This window comes from Condylura cristata, unplaced genomic scaffold (genome assembly GCF_000260355.1).
Source record: "Condylura cristata isolate star-nosed mole 26May11 unplaced genomic scaffold, ConCri1.0 scaffold00011, whole genome shotgun sequence".
Lineage (NCBI taxonomy): Eukaryota > Metazoa > Chordata > Mammalia > Eulipotyphla > Talpidae > Condylura > Condylura cristata.
In genome coordinates, this window is record NW_004567112.1 from 20,217,947 (window position 1) to 20,239,964 (window position 22,018).

Here is a 22,018-nt window from a genome sequence, read left to right on the forward strand (position 1 = left end):
CCAGGTGCCCGCCCCACCGCCCGTCTCCCGGGGAGCGGGGCCGGGATTATTCGCCCTCAATAGCCCCGGGCTGCGTGCCCAGCAGCCGTCTTCCCTCCCCGCGCCACCGCCCCGACTCCAGGCCCCGCCCTTCAGGGAGGGACCGTCCCATCCCTCCCTGGAACTGCCTGGCCTGGAGCCGGCAGGCACGTGACCCAGGGAGCGCCCCGCCCCCTCGGCCTCGGCCAGGCGATTGGCTCTGGAGGCGCGTGCGCCGAGAGGCGCGTCCCGTGCCACCGCCCACTTCCCCTCCCACGGGCTTCAGTCGGCGTCATGGCTGCCGCCGCCGCTCTGGAGGCGGTGGCGCCTACGGACGCCCTGTGGGGCCTCGTGCAAGACTTCGTCATGGGTCATCAGGAGAGCCCCGCTGACCAAGTAGCTGCAGGTACGGCTGACGGCGCCGCGCGGCTTCCGCGGGGGGCTGACGGGCGGGAGCGGCCTCAGCACTGGCGCCGGGCGGGAAGGGAGCGAGAGACAGCCCGGACTTTGTGATGGGTCTGGAACTGCGTGTGAGCATCGCTTGCTTAAGAGCCCTAATAAATTGAGAGTCGCTTGCATTTTCCTTAAGGTGCCGTATGCCTTCGTTTCTGCATACAACCACTCTGAGGGGCGGCCACTGTTAGGCGAGTCATTACCATTTCACAGTTGAGGGTGGTGAGCCCCCAGCGAGGGCTGGCTTGCATATCAGGCAGGTGGGGGAGCTAGAACTCGGACTCGAGAGCCTCCACCCAGGTGGGAGGTTGGCGCGACCAGAAGCATCTTCAGCGGCCCCAGCTCCCAACGCGTGGCATGTCGGGAGTGGCGGGACGGCGGGACGGCGGGACCTCGGGCGGGCTGTAATTGGGGAGAGGAGCCGGGGAGTCGATCTAGGGAGTTTCGGGTACTCGCGTATCCTCCTTGACGCTTTCCTTCCGTTTCTTGGTAAACTTATTAAGCTACTTCGTGAATTTTGTGTGTGTGTGTGTGTGTGTGTTTCCTTTATTTTTTCTCCCCCAGATCTCCAGTTTCCTTCTATTGACCAGTTCAGGGATCACTTAGTTCTGATAGCTTTTATAAGACTAGAATAAAACAAATTCCAGATTTCCTTGGAATTCTGGGTGTTTGCCTGTTAGAAAAAAGAACTAAAGTTATTAAAAGAACTAAAGTAACGGAATGTTAGGAGGCCTTCCGATCTCATGTTTTAGTAATAGGATACAATATAATCTCCCATGTACTAATAATGAGTTTTGTCTGGGAAATTTGCATATTTGAAAAGGGACACATTTCTTTTGAAAACTGAACATAGTAACTTTTCAAAGATGTGAGAAATAAAGTGAATCAGAGTAGTGTAATACTTTGGACCTTGGCAATATTCCACTTTCATTTGCTCGTTCCATCATTATTGAACACATTTCCCATAAACGATACAAAGCAATAGGAATAGAAATATAAATTAGAATAGAATTGTGCCCATCAAAAACTTGCAATGTGGTGGAACAGCGCTTTTAGTGGTGCAAGTAAAGTATGTCCAAGGTGGCATGGAAGTATCAAGAAACAAATGCCTGCTGCTGCCATTCCCTTAACATTTATACCTTTGTGAAGTGTAAGGTTTTATCAGCGCTTACAAATAATGAATACGATGTACTAGCAATGTCATTTCCCCAGTGTTTTGTTATGAAAAATTTCAAACATACAGCAAAGTCTAGAGAATTTTATAAGAAACACATAGATATTCATCATCAAATTACTGTCATTAACTTTTTAAATTTACTTTATCACATATCTGTCCATCCATTTAAGTCAAAGGTATCAATATACTCCCCCTTAAATACTTTGATATCCATATTATTAACTAGAGTTTGGCTACTGTTTATTTTGGTGTAAAATTTATGTCCAATGAAGTGTATAATCATTGTATTCACTGATTTTGAAAAATGTGTGCACCTACGTCTTCTGAGATGAACATTTCTATCAACAGTGTCATTTGTAACTATTCTTTCATATTTATGTATTACAAACAATAATTCTGGATTCTACAAATTCAGAATACACTTGAGAAGACAGGTGACTGCCAGGTTCTTACACATAGTTTTGTAAAATTTATATTTTTTGTCTGAAAAAAATGCCTAAACTGTCATCCAGCTTAAATTTAACTTCCGTTCAATCAAGACTGTAACAGGAGCCTATTCTAATTTAGTCCTGAAGGAGAAAGGAGGTTGGTAGTAACAGATAAGACTGAAAAGTTTTGGCAGGGTTGGCTATGTAGAACAAGGTTTGAGCAAGGAGTCAGATAATAAAGCCAATTTGAGAAATTGATGTTCTCAATCTTACATCATAGCCCTAACTAATGTTTTGAAGGCTGTCAGTTTGAAGCAGCCTTAGAATAAGATGTGTTTTCTTATCCTGTAGCCTAACAAGTGCTGAAAGGACCAACTTTCAGTTCAACCACCCACTGTCTCCTAGACATTGTAAATGCAGAAGAACAGCTATGATCACAAAAGCAGCTACCACCAGCTTTGTTTTGCCAGGTATCAGATGCAAAGATGCAAATGATAGCCTACAGGTTAAAGTCTTCTCAGCCAACTAGCCACTCCCTGGCCCCAGACTTTTTTCTCTCTGCTCCCCTCCTGGGCTTTTAGTTTCAGGCAACCACCTTTATTATCCATTCCCTAAGCGCTTTCCTTCCCAATTCTAGCTCTTTCTAGTCAAAGTTAGACCTAGGATTGTAGGCCCAGCTTGAGTGCTCCCTACTGCACCCATGTACTTCCCAGTTACTCTAACTAGACCTCATCTCACTCTTCAGAATCCTTTTGGTACTCTCAGCCACTTTTATTCTTACTACAAGCATGTTAACCTCTCCACTTCCTAACCCTTCTTTTCTTCCCCCTGGAGACTAGCATTAAGTGTGCCATAAAAATTATCTAAGTGAATGAAATGAGAGGGAGGACCCTTAGATGACCCCAAGATTTTGAGTTTACAGATAAGCAAAAGACAAGTATTTTGACCAGTAAGGGAGGTTGGGAAAGGAGCTAATTTTAAAGATTTTTCTGGACACATTGAATTTGCAAGTGACAGAATTTTTTCTCCTACTTGAATTTTTCTATCATTTCAGTCTTTTTTATATTGTATTTCCCATAATTGTCATTTTCTGAAGATACCGCTATTCCTGAAGCTATAAATGGTCTAAAAACAGTAAACTATAATCCTGAGAAATATCCTTGGTATCCTTAGCCGAAGAGGGTTTTCTGAGATCTTAATTGGAACTGACTCCTGATTGGGATTTTTCCCTCTTTTGCTCCTTCACAACTTCCCTGCCTCCCTGCTTGACTGCTACTCCAGATTCTAAGAGACAGCAGCTCCATCAGACAGAACTCTGATTGTGCATTCTGTGTCAGTGATGGTATAAATACTCCTTTGACAACTCTTCAGTGACCCACACAAGCTGGAACCCTGCTGAAGAAAGTGTGGGTAGTTGGGAGATGCTAGTAAGTCGGTTTTTAGACAGCAAATCTTGGACATGTTGGAAAACAACCCAACCTATAAAGAGAAAGGAATTTACACTTATTTTTCCTTAATACCAGAGAGACTAATCTTAAGAAAATTAGCTCTCTATTAGCTTTTTTCATCCCAGGGGTCCAAGTGCATAAGTAGCAGGACTTCCAGGTTTTTGTGTATTTTTCATTTGGGAGAACTTAAAGTGTTAAGAGAATTAGCACATAAGTAGGTAATAGATTTTTTTTTTAATCCAGGTATTTTACTCCTTTCTTAGGTTCACTCAGTCTTTGTTTATATGAGTATAGTAATAATGTCTGTGGTTCTTGAAAATGTCTTTCTTCCCTTATTCACCTTTGTGGCTCAAAATACCGATTTTAGGTTTGTCACCAAACTTGCCATTTCCCTTACTCTTATTTACTATTGAGTGAAAGATGTATGATCTTGCTTTCTTCCTAATTCCATATTTTGTACTTTTCTTTTGTTTGCTACATTAGTTCAAGGTGGGATCCTTATGAGAATACGAAGAGTAAAAGGCTCTGGGAGAAGAGTTTATTTATATTCTAGGATTCACAGAATCACATGCAAATGCAGGTTACTTTGTAATTGTAAAGCAGTTTCATAATGATGTATACTGAATGAAGTAATTTTCTTTTATATACCTTAAGGCAGTCTGTAAGAGTAGGAGTTGATTTTTAAGAGGCCCCAAAAGATCCTTAGATGATGGAAATCAGCTGTCTTGATTGGGGTATTTATTATTCAGAGTATACTTTTGTTAAAAGTCATGAAAATATAGTTAATATTTTTGCGGTTCTCTATTTAAAGTATGTCTCCATTTTGTTTTTATTTTTTTTTAAAGATTTATTTATGCATACAAGAAGTGGAGTACAGGCCAGAGGTGCAGGGGTGAAAGGGTCACCCAGTACACTGCTGAGGGAGCAGCGGGCAGGTCAGGCAAGGTCTGCTGCACCATGTGGGTCACCTAGGTGATGTGGGGATAGAGCTTTGTTGCAGTGGCTACAATAGCTTCATAGTGCTGTGCTTTAACCTCTGTGCTACCAGGGCAGGCTCTTGTCTTTAATGAAAATTCGAGGCAACTGAGGGGGGGCTAAGGCAGGTGTTTGTATTCCATGTATACCGTGTTTGAGGTATTCCCAAAGATAGACACTCGCCCAGCATCGACAGAGAACTTAGATGGTTTTGCCGAAGAAGAATTCAGTTTGCTGGTGGTCTTTGCTTATAGCAGTTACCAGCTCCCTGTAGTTAGGTACAATTATTGCTAAGGCCTTCTGTGACCGCTACTGAAATTTGTTTTGAGATGGGCTCTTGCCAGGAGGTTTGCAAAATGTACCCTTTTCTGTCCTCTTAAATGGTACACCACTATTGTGGTTTGTAACCCAGAAATGGGGATCTCTGTTCATTTAATTGGTTGTAGACACCCCCTCTCCTTCGCTATCAGTTCCCGGGTTTGTGGTGTTAGTCTAGCTGATTACCCTCCCCCCAGCCAAGAGCCAGTGCATTTTTTTCCTTCCCATGGCTCTTTCAGGAGTAGGGGCAGCAGCTGGGACTTCCACGTCCTGGCACAAGTAGGGCTTAGAGTGCTGATGTCTAAATCGGTGCCAGTCACGAGCTGTGAATCCTGACTAGAGAGCTCCTTTTCCTCAGTCGGCTTCAACTTCTTACTCTAGTACCAGTGGGAGCCTCTGCCCAGTTTAGCTCACAGCTGTTGCTTTGAGAGCTAGAGGTTGGGAGTTTTCTCAAGCCCCATTTTCACTCCAGTCTGGTCAGAGCTGACTAGTTAGGCCCTGCATTCAGAGGTCGCTGGGCCAGGCACCCTGTACCGGCTGTTGAGCGTGATGCCCTAATTGCCAGGCCTTGCTGCGTTAGAACTCCTCTGCGTTAATCTCTTAGGAAGATTGCTAACCTTTAACTCTGTTTCTCCTTTGAAAATACATTGATGGCCCTCCCTAGGGGCACAGTGGGTTAAAGCACAGCATAGTGAAGCTGGTGGCAGCCACTTATGCGGGAGATCCACACCCCTAGGTGACCCACATGGCGTGGCAGACCTCTCTTGACACGCCAGCTGCCCACACTCTGCCTCTGGTGAAACCTCTTACTGCTCCTGCATCTCTGGCCTGTACCCCAGTTCTGTAGACATAAATAAATACTTTTTTTTTTTTTTAAGAAAATACATCCAGCGGTGCTTGTTAGGTTTCTGTGAGTTATTGTGCTGCTAAAATTGCGTTTTAAAAAATAATTATTTTCACAAAGGTACAACATTCAAAAGTCTCCCTTCTATCCCAAGATAGAATGCAGACAGCCACAAATGCCTCTAGCTATTGCTAGTGTACCGCTGTCTTCATTGAAGGAGATGGGGTGAAAAGAGTTGATCTGAGTGACTTTACAAAAAAATACTACATTCTGCTTATAAATTTGTTTCTCACAAAAGTTAAGCATTCTGAAAGTAGTTTATGACTATTCAAGGGTTGAAAAATAAATAGAATAGAGTTCTGATGGCAGAGTTTGGAGCAGCTGTGGTACAAGAATGAGCTCCCCTCCTGTTTTAAGTCATGTTTGCTCTTCAAGGACTAGAAAAAGATCACCATTAACAGGGACACCAAAGAACCCAGCATCTGCTTGTTCACCGTCAACACAGAAAAGCACACAATCCAGAGATATCACTGAATTGCAGCTGTTGAAGGACCCACAGGTGCCCAGTGCTGCATACCAAGCCCTCCTTTTGGAGCATGGGTCTTTGTCCTCCTGCTGACCAACGAGGCTTTATAGCCCCCAGGAAGTCTTCACCCAGGCTACCACAGACCTTTCAGTGAGCTCTTCCTGCTGGAAGAGCGGCTTCAGGTGACCATCAAAGACAAGCAAGAAGGAACTGAATAGTGGCAGGGAACCTCGCCCAGCAGTTTCCTACCCTCTGGTAGGCCCTTCTGCAGGCACCAAGCAAGGAGAGGAGCCTCTTCCAGCTGTGGGTCTCCGTAGATGTCGCAGTGAGCCCCTCCATGACACCTGCACATAGAGTATTTTCTCTCTCTTTCTAATGAAGTGGCAGGAAGGCAGAAGGAATGAATGGATAGATAGACAGGTCGGTAGGTAAATAGATAATAGGTGATGGGAACCAGCTCAGAGAAAAAAATTACAAATAAGAAAGGTGTTAAGGCTACAATGAACTCTGGTATTGGATTAGAGTTGGAAAAAAATATATGCTTTTATGTTTTGATTAATATATATGAATAGATACAGAAATGATAGATAGGTTTGTGCATATATGTGAGGTTTTTGCCGTTTGGTTTTTTTTTTTTTTTTTCTAAGAGCCAAGAAGTAGTGACACCCCTATAGCAAAAAGCATATCCACATCCAGATCTTCACACTAATACCATTCTCCAGTTTAAAGAGGCAGGCTTCTTGGAGAAATGTCTGATTCTAAGCTTGAGGCAGGGAAATTACTTGTAGTGGTAGAAAGTCAGGAAATGCTTAAAAAATGAAAAGATGGGTCCCTCATTGGTGGCGCAGCTGGTTAAAGGGCAGCACTACAAAGCTAGCAGCAGTCACCTCAGTGTGAGTTCCATCCCCAGCCAGGAAGGTGATCCACTTGGCGCGGCAGACCTCTCCTGTCTCCCGCTGCTCCCCTCAGCAGTGTACTTCGTCGATCTGCCTGTTCTGCACCCCACTTTGTCTCTGGTGAATCCTCTCACCCTCCGCATCTCTGGCCTGTACCCCAGTTCTGTATGAATAAATAAATAAATCTTTTTAAAAAATGAAAAAAAATTTCTTTTAACGAAAATAAGTTTTATTCATACTGTATGCTATTTATATGGACTGTTCTGCTTTCAGGTCTTGCCCCATTTGCTTTTGTTTTTTCCTTTTCCTTTTTTTCTAAGTAGCTTCAGAGGATTCCATTACGTAGTTGTACTATAATTTATGTAACTGGTTTCTTGTGTCATTTGTTGTTTGTAGTCATTTGCTATTACAAATAATTCTGTAGGATCTTCCTGGTGGCACAGGGGTTAAAGTCACAGCACTGTCAAGCTATCAGTAGTCACTGTGGCATGATTCCATCTCCAGCCAGGGAGCTGACCCACATGCCACAGCAGACCTCTCTCTCTTCAGCAGTGTATTTCAGTAGATCTACCTGTTCTGTGCCCCACTCTGTCTCTGGTGAATCCTGTCACCTGCACCTCTGGCCTACACCCCATTTCTTATATGCATAAATAAAAGAGATCTTTAAAAAAAAAAACAACACAATAACCTTGTATATACATTGTTTCATAATTTACAAGTACATATATAGTAAATTTATTTATTTTAAATATTTATGCCTCTAAGAGCTTGGTACAGACCAGAGGTGCAGGGATGTGGGTGGTGAGAGGATTCACCATAGACAGAATGGGGCACAGAACAGGCTGACTGACTGAAATACGCTGCTGAGGGGAGCAGAGGGCGAGACAGGAGAGGTCTACTGGGCCATGTGGGTCAGCTCCCTGGCTGGGGCGCAAACTGATGCAACAGTGGCTGGTGGTAGCTTGATAGTGCTCAGACTAACCCCTGTACCACCATGAAGGCCCTAGATGAGAAATTTAAAGAAAGTTACCTGGGTTATAGCAGATGTGCACTTATAATTTTAAAGATACTGTTTAATTGTCCTACATAGAAAGGGTATATACCAGCTTACACTCGTGCCTACAGTATTTGGGTATCTATTTTCATACTAACCAGCATGAATTTAAAATTTTCATCTTCACCAGTCTACTATTTTTTTTAAAGTTTTTGTCTAATTTGCATGTTGCCTATTGTGACTATGATTAAGCATGCCTTTAGGTTTTTGCCCATTTAAATTGTTTTTTTCTCATTGATTTTTTTTTAAAGATTTACTTATTTATTTATGCTTACAGAACTGGGGTACAGTCCAGAGGTGTGATTTTGAGGGGATTCACCAGAGACAGAGTGGGGAGCAGAACAGGCAGATCTACTGAAATACACTGTTGAGGGGAGCAGTGGGCTGGTCAGGAGAGGTCTGTGGCACCATGTGGGTCAGCTCCCTAGCTGGGAATTGAACTGGAACTCATTGCTTCATTGGCTGCGCATAGCTTCCTAGTGCTGAGACTTAACCTGTTGCACCACCAGGGAGGCCCTTACAATCTTTTGTCTGAAGAGTTTATATTCCACCTTTCTTGCTCTTTTTCAGAATTTGCCTATCATGCATAATTTTTTTGTATTTTACAGTAAGTTTAATTTAGTTTTTCACAAAGCTTCTATAGGTGTTTTTATAGAAATATTTTTAAATTATTAATTTAGGAGATTTGTTATCTTGAGTCTTTCAAAACTTTGGCATACTTTTTTATTTGTTCCTGGTGTGTGTGTGTGTGTGTGTGTGTGTGTGTGTGTGTGTGTGTGTGTGTGTGTGTGATTTTTGCTGGTGCTTTAATAATTCACCATGCAGCTCTTCAAATTTTTCATTTAGGTTCATAATCATATATTTTCTCTGTCTGGCCATTGTTAATAGAAACTTTCTTTAATCATTTTACAGACTTGTATGTGTACACATGTAAAAGTTTTTGACCTCATATATTTATCTCCTACCCAATCACCCAAATAATTATCTTATTTGTATTTTTTTTAGCTATTTCTTTTGGATTTTTCCATTTGTATAATCATATTATTTGTAAATGGCGTATTTGCTTCCTTTTCAATTTCTTTACCTGAAGCTGCATATTTGAAGTGTTATAGTAACGCCTTTCTTGTGGGAGGGACCATTGGCAAACATAGGAGACCCCAAACTCTAGCATAGCAGGAACTTGGGTAATTGGAGCCATTGAATCCTGGAATGGGATCTTGATTTTACTTTTCACATTTCTGTTTCCTCTAGATGTGAAATCTGGCAGCTACACAGTGTTGCAAGTGGTAGAAGCACTTGGGTAAGATCCTCTGTTCTAGAAAGCCCTTCTCTACTTTGTACACTGCTGCTTTCCTGTAGTTGATAACTCTCAATTTCTTCTACTGAAGGCCAACACCTACCACCCCCTTCCATATCAGTACCTTAGGCTAAGCCAATGTTTCTTCTGAAAAGTTTCACACTGCTTGACGGAGGCTCCCTATGGAAGTTTAATATGCGTATCTGCTGCTGAATTAGCCCTCAGTTTGGGGGTAGGTGGTTGAAGGACAGCATTTCTTATTTAGAGCTAGGACTCCTGTGCTTCTCCAGATCTACCACGTCAGTGGTTTCAGTTATCTGGATCTGACCCAGACCTACCTGGGACGCCGCCTGGAAAGTTACCAGGTGACTGACCTTATACCAAGTGGATCCCTTCTACAGAAAAAGAGAAGAGACAGTTGGAAAACCCTTGTTATAACCAGATATTACAAACACCAAAGGAAATATGTGTTTATAATCGAATGCACGTTTTCCTTGGACTTCATATTTGATAGGCCATTTAGATTGACAGGTCTTATTAGCAGAGGTATTAACTGTTAGAATGAAAAATTTCTTCTAAAATAAAAAACTAGAAAATTGGAGGGAGAAGAGGACTAGGTCACTATTGTACATTTCTCCCACATGAGACCACTTGATCTTTGTACCACATTGTAGCATTGGTCATTTTTATTGAGAGATAATTAATTAAAAAGTTCACTTTTACAGAGTGTAATTTCACAGATTTGCAACCCTTACCACAATTTTAGAATATTTTCATTACCCAAAGAGAGACCCCATGCCCATTAGCACTCACCCCCCCGCTGCCTCTTAAAGAGCCTACTTTCCTTCTCTCTGAATTTGCCTTTTCTGGACATTTCATGTAAATGGAATCATATAAATAGGACCTTCATAATTGGTTTCTTTCACTTACCTTGATGTTTTCAAAGTTCATCCCTGTTTTAGCACTTCATTTCTTGTTGAATTATCTCCATTGAGAAGATATACAGTACTTTGTCCAGCCATCAGTTGGTACACCCTCATAATCAGTTAATAGACATCTTAATTGTTTCCACACTTTGGCTATTCTGAAAAATGCTGCTATAAACATTTGTAAGTTTTGATCCATTTTTAAATGCAGTTTTCTACTTCTGAGCAAGGACCTTTCTACATTTGCCTGTCCCAGGGATCCTGTCAAGACTGATCTTGTACTTGGCCCATTGCTTCTAGTTATAGACACCCTTCTCTCTGAGGTTTCACTTTCATGCCCTGGCCAGCTCCTCTTCAGAAAGCTTCTGCTTTCTACTTTTACTTTGTCAGGCTTCTTGTTTATTTGAGTCTAATCTCAAATATTTTTATTTTGAAAATAAGTCCCCTCCTTCTTACACCAGTCCAGTTCCTCCCACATCAGTAATCCTAGTTAAAACCCTTATTCTCACTTCATAAACTTCCAGTTACAAAGTTGATCTTTTCTTAAGACCTTGGTGATTGCTCATAACATTTTTCTTTCTATTCCTACTCCTATTTTGGTAGAAGCTGCAACTACCAATCATATCCTGGGTCCTGTGGATAGATAGCAGCTGCTAAGCTTTGTTTCAGAGGAATGTCACAGTCACACTGAGGGGAAAGGATGCCCAGTGCTCAGCTAGTGCCCGGCAGCAGACACTTCTGTTGGCTCTAGTGTCCATGTGGTTCTACAGATGCCAGAGCATTGTGGGGATTGGCTCGTTCATCTCTGGCCTCGCTGACATCTGTAGTTTTAAATACCTCCGGAATGTCATCCTGGCATGACTCCTTTAACAGGGCTTGATTTCCATGCCCAGGATGTGGATGTGATTCATTACAAAATATTTATTCCTTCCAAGTTTGATCTGGATAATATCAGACTCTCTATCTGCTTTCTCCCTAGGTCCTCCCTAGATAATCCGGAACCTCGAATTCGGGCACGAGGAATCAAGCTTTTGTCACAGGTGCTACTCCAGTGTCATCCCTTTCTCCTGGAGAAAGAAGGTACTGGCATCATTGGTAGAAATGTCTTCATAGTTACAGAACCAAGCAAGGCCTTTCTTGTGTATTCATGCTAACATTATAGGGAGATATCTATGTAAAATATCTATGAACTACTTATTTAGGTCTTCATTCCTCACTGGTATGTGGCAGAGATGATAAGAATTGGACACAAGACACATGAATTCAAATGGAACCTTCAGCCTTTTCCCCCCACAATGTATCTTCTCTGCTTTATGAAATCGACAAAGTAGTGTTTCCTAGGAAAGTAATGAAATATTACAGTACATTTAAAGCCTAAGGAAAAAAGCCAGTTTATTTTTCTTCTATAGTAGGGTTATGGGAAGTATCACCAATATAAAGTTTTCTTAGAATATAGCCATGCCTGTTTATTTATGCTACTTTTGTGTTACAGCGGCAGAATTGAATAGTTGTGACAAAGACTCTGTCCTGCCAGCCCAAAATATTTCCTATCTGACCCTATAAGAAAAGTTTACCAATCTCTCTTCCGTGTAAGGTCAATTCTGGGCTTGAAATGAACAATAGATAGGCACCTGTTTTCCTGATCTCTCTGGGTGAAGGAGAGAATCTGCAGTGCAGCGGGTGGAACAGCAGAGCCGCGGCCTTTGTAACTAGTGGCTGTGTTGTCTGCAGTGGTGCACCTGATCCTGTTCTACGAGAACCGGCTAAAGGACAATCCTCTTCTGATCCCGCCTGTCCTACAGGGCTTGAGGGCACTTGTGAGTTCTCCCCTTTTGTTCACTATACTTGTGTTCATGGGAGCCCTTAGGCAGTTAATTCTTTCCTTGCCCTCTGGGGGGTGAGGCTTGTGCTAAGGAACAGATACCCAAGTGTGGAACTAAGTGAGTGTCAGCAAGCTCCTCTGCTGTTTTTACTATAGGGAGCAAAAGTATCTTTTGGGGGACTGGAATTTAGAGCCAAATAGGAGAGACTACAGGGAACTAGTCAGCTTGCGAGAAGGGGCCACATTTCTCAGTTAGCACTTCTTTCTGAACCAGGATGTTGTGATTCCCACCATAGCTAATTAGGGCTGTCTCAGAGGCTACGCCAGAATTTCCCTAGTGCTCACCTATCTTCTTCTCCCCAAGAGCCACTATGTGGCCTTACCCACAGGATTAGCTGTCTCTGTGCTTAAAGCCATCTTCCAGGAGATCCACGTACCGGTGAGTGGTAACAGTCGCCTGGGTGTTCTGTGTTTCTCTACATAGTTCCCTTGACATAGCCAGAATCAGGTAACCAAAGAACGTTGCCTTTTAAGTTCTGAACTCTTTCAGGCCGTGGCCATGTTTACACACTGTTCCTCTTGTTTGAGGGGAAGGAGGCATATTTCCAGCCCATGTCCTTCTACACCTAAGGACAGTCAAGCATACAGCAGACAGGTTTTGCTTACTGTGGTACTGCTAGGCCCATAGCCATGGTCCTTTTTCTGTATTTCCTCTTGGGTTGATCTTATACTCATCTAAAGCACACTGTCCACTTAGAAGTAGTCATGACAGCTGAGGAATACTTTGAGCACTTACTTATTTCTTGTCTCCCCACCCCCAGGCCCTGTCACAGGCAGACCGATACACTGTCTACACTATTATCACCAATTTCATGCGAACCCGAGAAGACGGTATGAGACATTTTCTCTGGGAAACGGCACATCTTCCCTCTGCCCCATTGCCAGGGCTTATTTTAGCCTGGAGATTAGCCAGTACCATGACAGAGAATGATAGAGGGAAATGGGGCCCACTCAGTCCCCAGTGAAGTGAAGGATCAGGGAGTGAATGAGGTAGAAGGGGGCTGAACGATGCTATCTTTTCTTTTTTTAAAGATGTATTTATTTATGCATACAGAACTAGGGTACAGGCCAGAGGTGCAGGGGTGGTGAGAGGATTCACCAGAGACAGAGTGGGGGAGCAGAGTGAGGGGAGCAGCAGGGAGACAAGAGAGGTCTGCCGTACCATGTGGGTCACCTCCAGGGCCGGGGATCAAACTCCCACTGAGATGGCTACAGATAGCTTCGTAGTGCAGCACTTTAACCTGTTGCACCACCAGGGAGGGCCCCGATGTTTTCATCGCTTCCCTCTTGTTACATGTTAAAGCACATCTCTTCTCAACTTGGTACTCTCTTGGAATAGGACACCGAAGGGTCAGCTTTCGGAAGCGGGACGGAGGCAGTGATAGTAAAGCGAGAACACACGTCTGAGGCAAACTTTCTGTCTGTTTGACAATAATGACCTTGTTTTCTTCTCCCCAGAGCTGAGGGGTCTTGGAGCTGACTTCACCTTTGGTTTCATCCAGGTGATGGATGGGGAAAAAGATCCCCGAAATCTTTTGGTGGCCTTTCGCATCGTCCAGGACATCATCTCCAGGGGCTATAGTCTGGGTACGTCCTTGTAGCCATGAATTAGTTGGCTGGGCTTGTCATAATACGTACCAGTAGTTTTATGAGTCAACCTCATTTCTTTCTCTGTTACCATAGGACCCTTTGTGGAGGAGTTATTTGAAGTGACATCCTGTTACTTCCCCATTGACTTTATCCCTGTAAGTAGTTCCATTCATTCATTCAGATACTCATTGAATACCTGTGTGTGCCTGCCTGAGTTCTAGGCACTAAGGTTTTAGTAGAGAATAAAAGGCAATCTCTGCCCTCATGAACTTACATTTTAGTAAATTGGGACATTCAGGGTGTACTTAGGGTACTCAGGGTGTACCTTAAACACTGGAACAGTGTGCTTAGTGCTGAGAGCTACAGAATTATAAAGCATGGTCTCTACTCTTACTTTTTTTTTTTTTTTAAGATTTATTTATTTATGCACACAGAACTGGGGTACAGGCCAGAGGTGCAGGCGTGGTAAGAGTGTTCACCAGAGACAGAGTGGGGAGCAGAACAGGCAGATCAATGAAATCCACTGCTGAGGGGACAAGAGAGGTCTGCTGTACCATGTGGGCCACCTTCCCGGACGGGGATCAAACTGACTGAAGCGACTGCAGCTTGCTTCACATGCTGGGCTTTTTAACCCATTGCACCACCAGGGTGGGCCCCGTCACTATTCTTAAAGGTTGAAACACTTGAGTAATAATATGACATTATGGACTAAAGTAAGCAGTGTTACTCTAGTTGCTCAGAGACAACAGAGTTCAGTGTAAGCTACAGTAGGTACTGACTTTATAGATGAAATAGGATTTCATTTGGTTTCTAAGAGAAGCTAGAATATGATTTTGGAGTGCTTAGGGCATCTCAAGCAATAGAAACAAACTGACAAAACAAAAGGCACACAAACTGAGCGTAATATGTATAGGAGGTGTTTGTTCTGACCCCCTTAGACCTTCCTTTCTCCATCTTGCTTTGCCTTCTGATGAGAACGCCGGGTCTCATCACTGTACTGTCCACCTGGGCATGTGCGTGCCAAGGGCTGGTGGTTGGGGGGAAATGAGTTGTCATAGCACCCCAGAGCGCAGTGCGCACCGAGGACGCTGCCTTTAAAGTTGCCAGCCGTCTTCGCCTGCTTCCCCGGAGAGCGCTTGCCACCTCATTACAGTGAATATGATGTTGCTGGGGACCACCTGTCGCCTGCTCTTCTCCTTCATAGTCACTTCATCCAACCCAAGCAAACTTACACCTTTGAAACATCCAACCCAAGCAAACTTACTTACACCCTCTTAAAAGATCTTAAGCTACCAGTTTTTCTGTTTTTGCTTTGTTTTATTTTGTGTTTGTTTTAAAAAAAACACATTCATGCGATTCAAAATCCCAAAGTTGTGAAAAAACCTACCTGCCATCAAATTGCCTTCTCCATGTTAACATTTTATCATTCAAGTCTGTATCTTCATAGACCAAGCTTCCCCATCCCTATTAAGCATATGCCTAGCCCCCCACTTCATCCACCCTTAGTTAGCTTATATATTAACTTTTCCTGTACTTTGCCTTAACAGTGTCTCTTGGTGTTCTTTATGACTGTGTAATATTCCTTTGTATGGAAATACCTAATTTCACTATGGGATAAAGGTTGCTAACCTTATGCTGTTACAAATAGTGTTACAACATACATGCCCTTTGTATGTATCATTTCACATATATATATAGGTATAACAGTAGGATAAATTCCTAGAAGTGAAATTTATTGGACATACATATAATTCAGAGATGTGAGAGAGTGTTTCATTCAGTTATTTTTAAAAGGCAATAACATGAGCATAATTCAGCATTTAATAATAGAGAATTAAGCCTCTTTAACTGTCACCACCCATTTACCCTTTAGAGCTAGTCCCTGTTCCCAACTGCTGATACATTTTCTCTGACAAATTTTAGGCATAACAAAGTTATCAATAAAGATGGGAGAACTTCTCTTTTTGAGCATATCTTTTTGTAGTGTTCTGCACTACAGCCTACAAAAAGCTAAATGTTCTTGTCAGCATATTAATCAAAACAGACACCTAGCTTCAGCAAAACTGTTTGTTAGAAATATTCTTTATGGCCTTCCCTGGTGGCACAACAGGTTAAAGTACAGCACTGCAAGCTAACCACAGCCACTTCAGTATGAGCTCGATCCCTGCCCCGGAGGTGACCCACATGGTGCAGCAGACCTCTCCTGTCTTACCCACTGCTCCCCTCAGCAGTATACTTCGTTGATCTGCCTGTCCTGCTCCCCACCTCTCACCACCCCTACACCTCTGGCCTGTATCCCAATTTGTATGCATAAAATAAACCTTTTTTTTTTTTTTTAAAAAAAAGGTTTTTTTTATGATCTTATTAATTAGTCTTACCGACTGTAGTAAATCATATCAGCATAAGTGATGGCCCCTTTGACTTCGACTGTGCCTGTGTGCTCACTTTAGAGCAAGGGTTAATTAACATCTTTTGGTGAAGGGCCAGAAAGTGACTGTTACAGGCTTTATCGCCATACAGTATTTGTGACTTCTTAACTCTGTGGTTATAGCACAAAAAATGGCCATAGACACTGGAATGTAGTACTATGACTGTTTGCAGTAAAACTTTATTTATGGACATAGAAATTTAAATGTGATGTAATTTTCATACATGTCATGGGATTTTTTTTTTTTTACTTTTTTCCAACAAGTTAAAAATGTATATACTATTCCTAGCTTGTGAGTCACGTTATCTCAATTGGTTGTTTCCTACTCCTATTCCCTGTGCCCTGTTAGCTCTCATTTTGTGATTTACCACCTTGCTTTAGTGGTACACACCTTTAGTAATTGCCTGAGTGTATAAATGAATAAAAAGTTTTGGATTTTGTAAGTCCAGAATGTCTTCATTTTTTCCTTCCATTGACAGTACAGCTATAAAATTCAAGAATGGAACAAATTCTTTTCCAGCAAGATTTTGCAGGCATTGTTATACTTACCTCTAGTTTTCAGTTATAGGGAGAAGTCTAAATTCCTTCTAAGTTGAAATTTTTGTGTTCACCTTTTTCCCCCTCCTTTCTGGAAGCTTTTAAATGTGATTTTGCCACCAACATATTGAAATTTCACAATAATGTGCCTTAGTGTGGGCCTGTTTCATGCATCAAGTTAGATATTTGACAGGACATCATTGATGATGATCTCTGAATGGTTTTCTTTTTTTAAATAGCATTCTGTTCTTGTTTAACTCACGTATGGATTACTTTCTTAATCTGTTTTGTAAACATTAAGATACTAATTTTTAATATTTCTTTTCTCATACATATGGTACTTGTTTCCTGCAAGCTTTGTTGCTTTTTCCTCTTTTTCAGCTTATTTTGAGCTCTTTTTCAGGTATAGACGTTTCTTAGATAAAAGGAGGTGATAAAAGGAGATGGCAGCAATCCACATCATATAACTTAACACCTCTTCTTTTGGTGTAGCACCAGGTCCTAAATCCCAGTACATCTCCAAGTCTGGAGACCTTGTCTTACCCTCTCCAGAAAATGAAATCTCCAGATTCTGCTGCAGTTAGGAAGAAATAAGGAGGCAATCTTAGAGGTCAGATGTCTTCTCTTACCCCTGTTCCAGAAATACCTGGGACTGACAGTTTTTGAGGATTTTGCAGTGTGTACAGGTAGTTAGTCAGTTTTCCCCAGTCCTACTGAGGTTCTTGTGTCTTAGCTCTGCGAAATCATTTTCTTTTAACCCATCTGCTTTTCAGCTTCTAAATTTGTTGCTAACATTGCTTATTTTGTACTCCTCAACCTTTTAGCTTTATGCTTTTTTTTAACTAGTTTCTTCATATCTTGCTATTCCTTTTATTTATTTATTTGTTTGTTTGTTTATGCATACAAGAACTGGGGTGTGCAGGCCAGGGGTGGTGCAGTGGCTGAGAGGATTCACCAGAGACAGAATAGGGAGCAGAATAGGCAGATTGACTGAAGTACACTTCTGAGGGGAGCAGCAGGCAGGTCAGGAGAGGCCTGCCATACCATGTGGGTCACCTCCGGGGCAGGGATTGAGCTCATGCTGTAGTAGCTGCGGATAACGTCATAATGCTGCACTTTTAACCCATTGTGCCACCATGGAGGGCCCAGCTTTATTCTTCTAAAACACACACACACACACACACACACACACACACACAAAGAATATTCTCTTACTGTATTTTTGGTGAGATTTCTAAAGAGGACAGGAAAATCTATGCGTGTTTTCAGTCTGCCATTTTGATACTTTTTATATTGCCAAAATTACAGCTTTTTATGAGTGTGAAAAAATAGAAATGTTCATTAAAAGGAGTTTTTTTAAATAAATTGTGATTCAGCCACACAGTAAAATAGTATCAGTAACTAGCACTGTTATGAAGGAATAACTTAATGCCATAAAAAAATTTTCTTAAGTTTTAGTGAAAAAATTAATTACAAATTATATGTACAAAAGAAGTGACGTTTATTAATGGTATGTGTATTTTAAAGGGAAACTGTCTACTAACTCATAGTTATAATTTACTCATGGAGAAGAAAGTAATGCACCAAAAGTTAAGGGTGATTGACTCTTGAGTGGTGAGGTGATAGATCAGATAATAAATAAGTACACCAAGAAAGGTGTAAAAGCAAGCATGTCTTCCTGCTGGAACCTTACATCATACTGTGCTGCCAGATTGCTTGTATCCATCACCCCGGAGGGTCATCAGGTTCAAGCCTGTGTCCAGTGGTCGTCCAAAGATTTGTACAAATCCATGACCCTTCTCTTTTTTTGCAGCCACCTAATGATCCTCATGGTATCCAGAAAGAAGATCTCATCCTGAGTCTTCGAGCTGTGTTGGCTTCTACACCACAGTTTGCTGAGGTGGGTCTAGCTGAGGTTACGATAACTAGCCTTAGCCCATAAAAGGCTCTGAAGAAAGAACAGTAAAAGCTTGGGGGAAAAGAAGCTCCAGTGACTAATTTTAGGGTATGACATTCTGCAGATGTCTCCAGACTTGTGTGCCAAGTATCTTTAGAGCTTCAAAGTAGAAAACGTTACCATCTCCTTTTAAAATAGTAATCCACTCCCAGGCCTCCTGGTGTTACAGGGGTTAAAGACTGCACTGTCATACATTGCCAGCCACTGCAGCATGAGTTTTTCCCCAGCCAGGGAGCTGACCCACATGGCACAGCAGAACTCTCCTGTCTCCACCACTGCTCCCCTCAGTATATTTCAGTAGGTCCACCTGTTCTGCTCCCCACTCTATCTCTGATGAATCCTCTCACCTCCCACCCCACCTTTGGCCTACACCTCAGTTCTTGTATGCATAAATAAATCAGTCTTAAAAAAAAAAAAAATAGTGTAGGGCCCTCCCTGTGGCACAGCGGGTTTAAAGCACAGCACTAAGAAGCTTAAGCCACTACCACATGAGTTCAATCCCCGCCTGCCCTGGAGGAGATCCACATGGCTTGGCAGACCTCTCCTGACCCGCCCGCTGCTCCCCTCAGCAGTGTACCTCCTCAATCTGCCTGTTCTGCTTCCCGCTCTATCCCTGGTGAATCCTCTCACCCTCCGCATCTCTGGCCTGTACCCCAGTTCTGTATGAATAAATAAATAAATCTTTAAAAAAAAAAAAAAATAGTGATCTACTCCCTATCCAGTGCTCTCTTTTGAAACCTTATAACTTTGCCCATTTTCAGGTAACTGGAGGTTTGACCACAGTTTGGTGGGAAGGTTAGCTTAGTCTCAACTCCTGATTCAAGCTGTAGTACTTACCCTGAGGATATGGTTGGCTTAGATGTGGCCACAACACTTCCCATCTAAAACCTGGGTTGTTTTTCACTGCCATAGTTCCTGTTGCCCTTGCTGATTGAGAAAGTGGACTCTGAGATTGTAGGAGCCAAGCTGGATTCTCTGCAGACTCTGGTGAGTGATTTTTCTCCTTCCAAGATCTAGCTGCCTTTAGATTTGCCAAGTAATTACAGAGTTTTGAACAGCCAGGGAATGAAGTAGTCCTCAAAATAGCGATGACCAGGATCTGGGCCTGTAAGTTGACCTAAAGCCCTAGCTGCATATTGGGAGAAGTGGGGAAAGACTGACCAGGGTCCCCACGTGTTTGCTTTCCTTCAGTCGGGTGAACTCCTGTTTTCTTTGCCCGTGTAGAACTGTAAGGAAATCTTTCTGGGTTTCTGCTGAAATCCAGGCTCCTTCAGGTGCCCCTGCTGAGGTGCCTGCACGCCCCGGGAGGGTGGAGCTAGCTGATCCTGTACTTCCTTGGCAGAGTGCTTGCTGTGCTGTCTATGGACAGAAGGAGCTGAAGGATTTCCTGCCCAGCCTCTGGGCTTCCATCCGCAGAGAGGTGAGTGTACTTAAACAGACTGACTCCTAGCCCAGTTTCCAGGCTTGAGGGGAAATGGTACACTCTCCTTTTCTTGCTTTTGCGGTTCCTGGTTCACTCAGCAAGCAAGGAGACTTACTTCTTGTTGATGGTGAGGGAAGTAATCCCTGTGTGAGATTCAGCAACTTGGTGGTGGCATTTGATCACCTTTGCGTGGGTGTATTTCTTGGTTTTCCTTGTAAGAATCCTAGGTCATGGTGCCCGTGGCACCAGGCTGAGCAGAGGAATAGAGGAAATGACTCAGGATTGGGGATCCCAGTCGCCACTGTCAGAGCTGGCATTCTGTTTCCCAAAAAGTGTGTGTGCTGACCCTAGTGCAACTAAGGACTTCGAGAATACACTGGGAAGAAACTCCCTCGCGGGCGCAGTTCCCACTGCTGTGCCCTAAAGGTTCTCTCTCACACACACCAAGGAAAGTGGCAGCAGGTGGGTGGGGTCTCACCTGGTACGAGCTCACCTCAGTAGCCATGGGATCCCTCTCTGACAGGTGTTCCAGACGGCAAGTGAACGGGTGGAGGCAGAGGGCCTAGAGGCCCTCCGCTCCCTGACTGCGTGTTTGTCTCGCTCTGTGCTGAGGGCCGATGCTGAGGACCTCCTTGACTCCTTTCTCAGCAACATTGAACAGGGTAATGGGGTCATGACAGCCAGAAAGGGGAGTGAGCACAACAGGGAGGAATCCTGAAGAGCCAGTGGCGTGGCATGTACAGAGCCCAGGGACTGGAGCCCCGCTCTGAGCTGAAAACAAGCAAATGGGAACTGCTAGTGACCCGCCCTGGCCTCTGTTCACCTGAGACCTGCAGAGAGAGGATCAGGCCCCATTTGCCTGCTTCCCAGGTGTGATGTGCTGCCTCTCTAGACTGCAGGCACCATCTGTGTGAACCGGACATGAAATTGGTGTGGCCTAGTGCCAAACTGTTGCAGGCGGCTGCAGGTGGATCTGCCCGAGCCTGTGACCACATCACCAGCCACGTGCTGCCACTGCTGCTGGAACAGTTCTCCAAGCACAGCCAGGTAAGGGGCGGGGCCTCTGCAGGAAGCGGGGGACCTGCGCGCTCACAGAGGGCAGGCTGCGCCTTGTGCTGGACACAGAAAAGCTTGGGCTTTGCTCCGTGAGCTGCTGTGCTTCCCCTGTTCTCTCTTAGTGTGACACATAAAGGGTAATTCTCCCACCCCAGAGCAGTATTGGAAGCCTTGAAAATATTCCTTGCATCCTTAAAACATTACAGAGCCACCAGCGGCGGACAATCCTTGAAATGATCGTGGGTTTCTTGAAGCTACAGCAGAAATGGATCTCTGAAGACAAGGGTGAGCTCACCTTCCAGACGTAGCACCCTAGAAAGACTCAGGTGACGAGGGCTGCAGAGAAGTGGTCTGGAGCCGGGCCCTGTCCTGAGTTGGAGTGCAGAGAACACTTAACATAGGTTTTTTGCCTCGGTGTGCTGCCGCAAGCGGGCTTTGTGTAGAGCTGAGTCTGAGCGGTGTCCGGCAGGGATTCTTGCTAACCTGAACTCTGTCTCTTCCTAGATGAAAGGCCCCTGCGAGGCTTCAAGGACCAGCTGTGCTCGCTGGTCTTCACAGCCCTGACAGACCCCAGCACCCAGCTTCAGCTTGTTGGCATCCGTGCTCTCGTGGTGTTGGGGGCTCAGCCAGGTACCCAAGAAAAGAGAAAGGGGAGTTTGGGCCCTATCTTGTCATCTTCTGTCTTACATGAAGAGCAACTTAATCCCCTGGCTCCCACTGCAACACCGCTGGTTTGGAAGTGAAGGCTTACAGTGGCCAGAAGGGAAAGAAGGTGAGACTTGTGC

At 43.6% G+C, this 22,018-nt stretch overlaps 1 protein-coding gene across 3 annotated transcripts in view; it reads left to right on the forward strand.

Moving 5' to 3' along the window:
• Positions 1-34: 34 nt before the first annotated feature.
• MMS19 (MMS19 nucleotide excision repair homolog (S. cerevisiae)) overlaps positions 35-22,018 on the forward strand; it is a 28,822-nt gene continuing 6,838 nt past the window's right edge. For 2 of the 3 annotated variants that reach the window (XM_012723657.1, XM_012723656.1), the window contains exons 1-15: positions 305-424; positions 9,389-9,437; positions 11,340-11,440; positions 12,092-12,177; positions 12,547-12,621; positions 13,004-13,073; positions 13,701-13,829; positions 13,926-13,987; positions 18,611-18,697; positions 19,667-19,741; positions 20,097-20,174; positions 20,701-20,839; positions 21,070-21,224; positions 21,440-21,518; positions 21,738-21,863. In XM_012723657.1, the coding sequence (XP_012579111.1) occupies positions 313-424; positions 9,389-9,437; positions 11,340-11,440; positions 12,092-12,177; positions 12,547-12,621; positions 13,004-13,073; positions 13,701-13,829; positions 13,926-13,987; positions 18,611-18,697; positions 19,667-19,741; positions 20,097-20,174; positions 20,701-20,839; positions 21,070-21,224; positions 21,440-21,518; positions 21,738-21,863 (1,423 nt within the window). In that variant the 5' untranslated portion in view covers positions 305-312. Of the gene's footprint in view, positions 425-9,388; positions 9,438-11,339; positions 11,441-12,091; positions 12,178-12,546; positions 12,622-13,003; positions 13,074-13,700; positions 13,830-13,925; positions 13,988-18,610; positions 18,698-19,666; positions 19,742-20,096; positions 20,175-20,700; positions 20,840-21,069; positions 21,225-21,439; positions 21,519-21,737; positions 21,864-22,018 lie in introns of all 3 variants that reach the window. The other variant, XM_004680569.2, reaches the window with a different exon arrangement.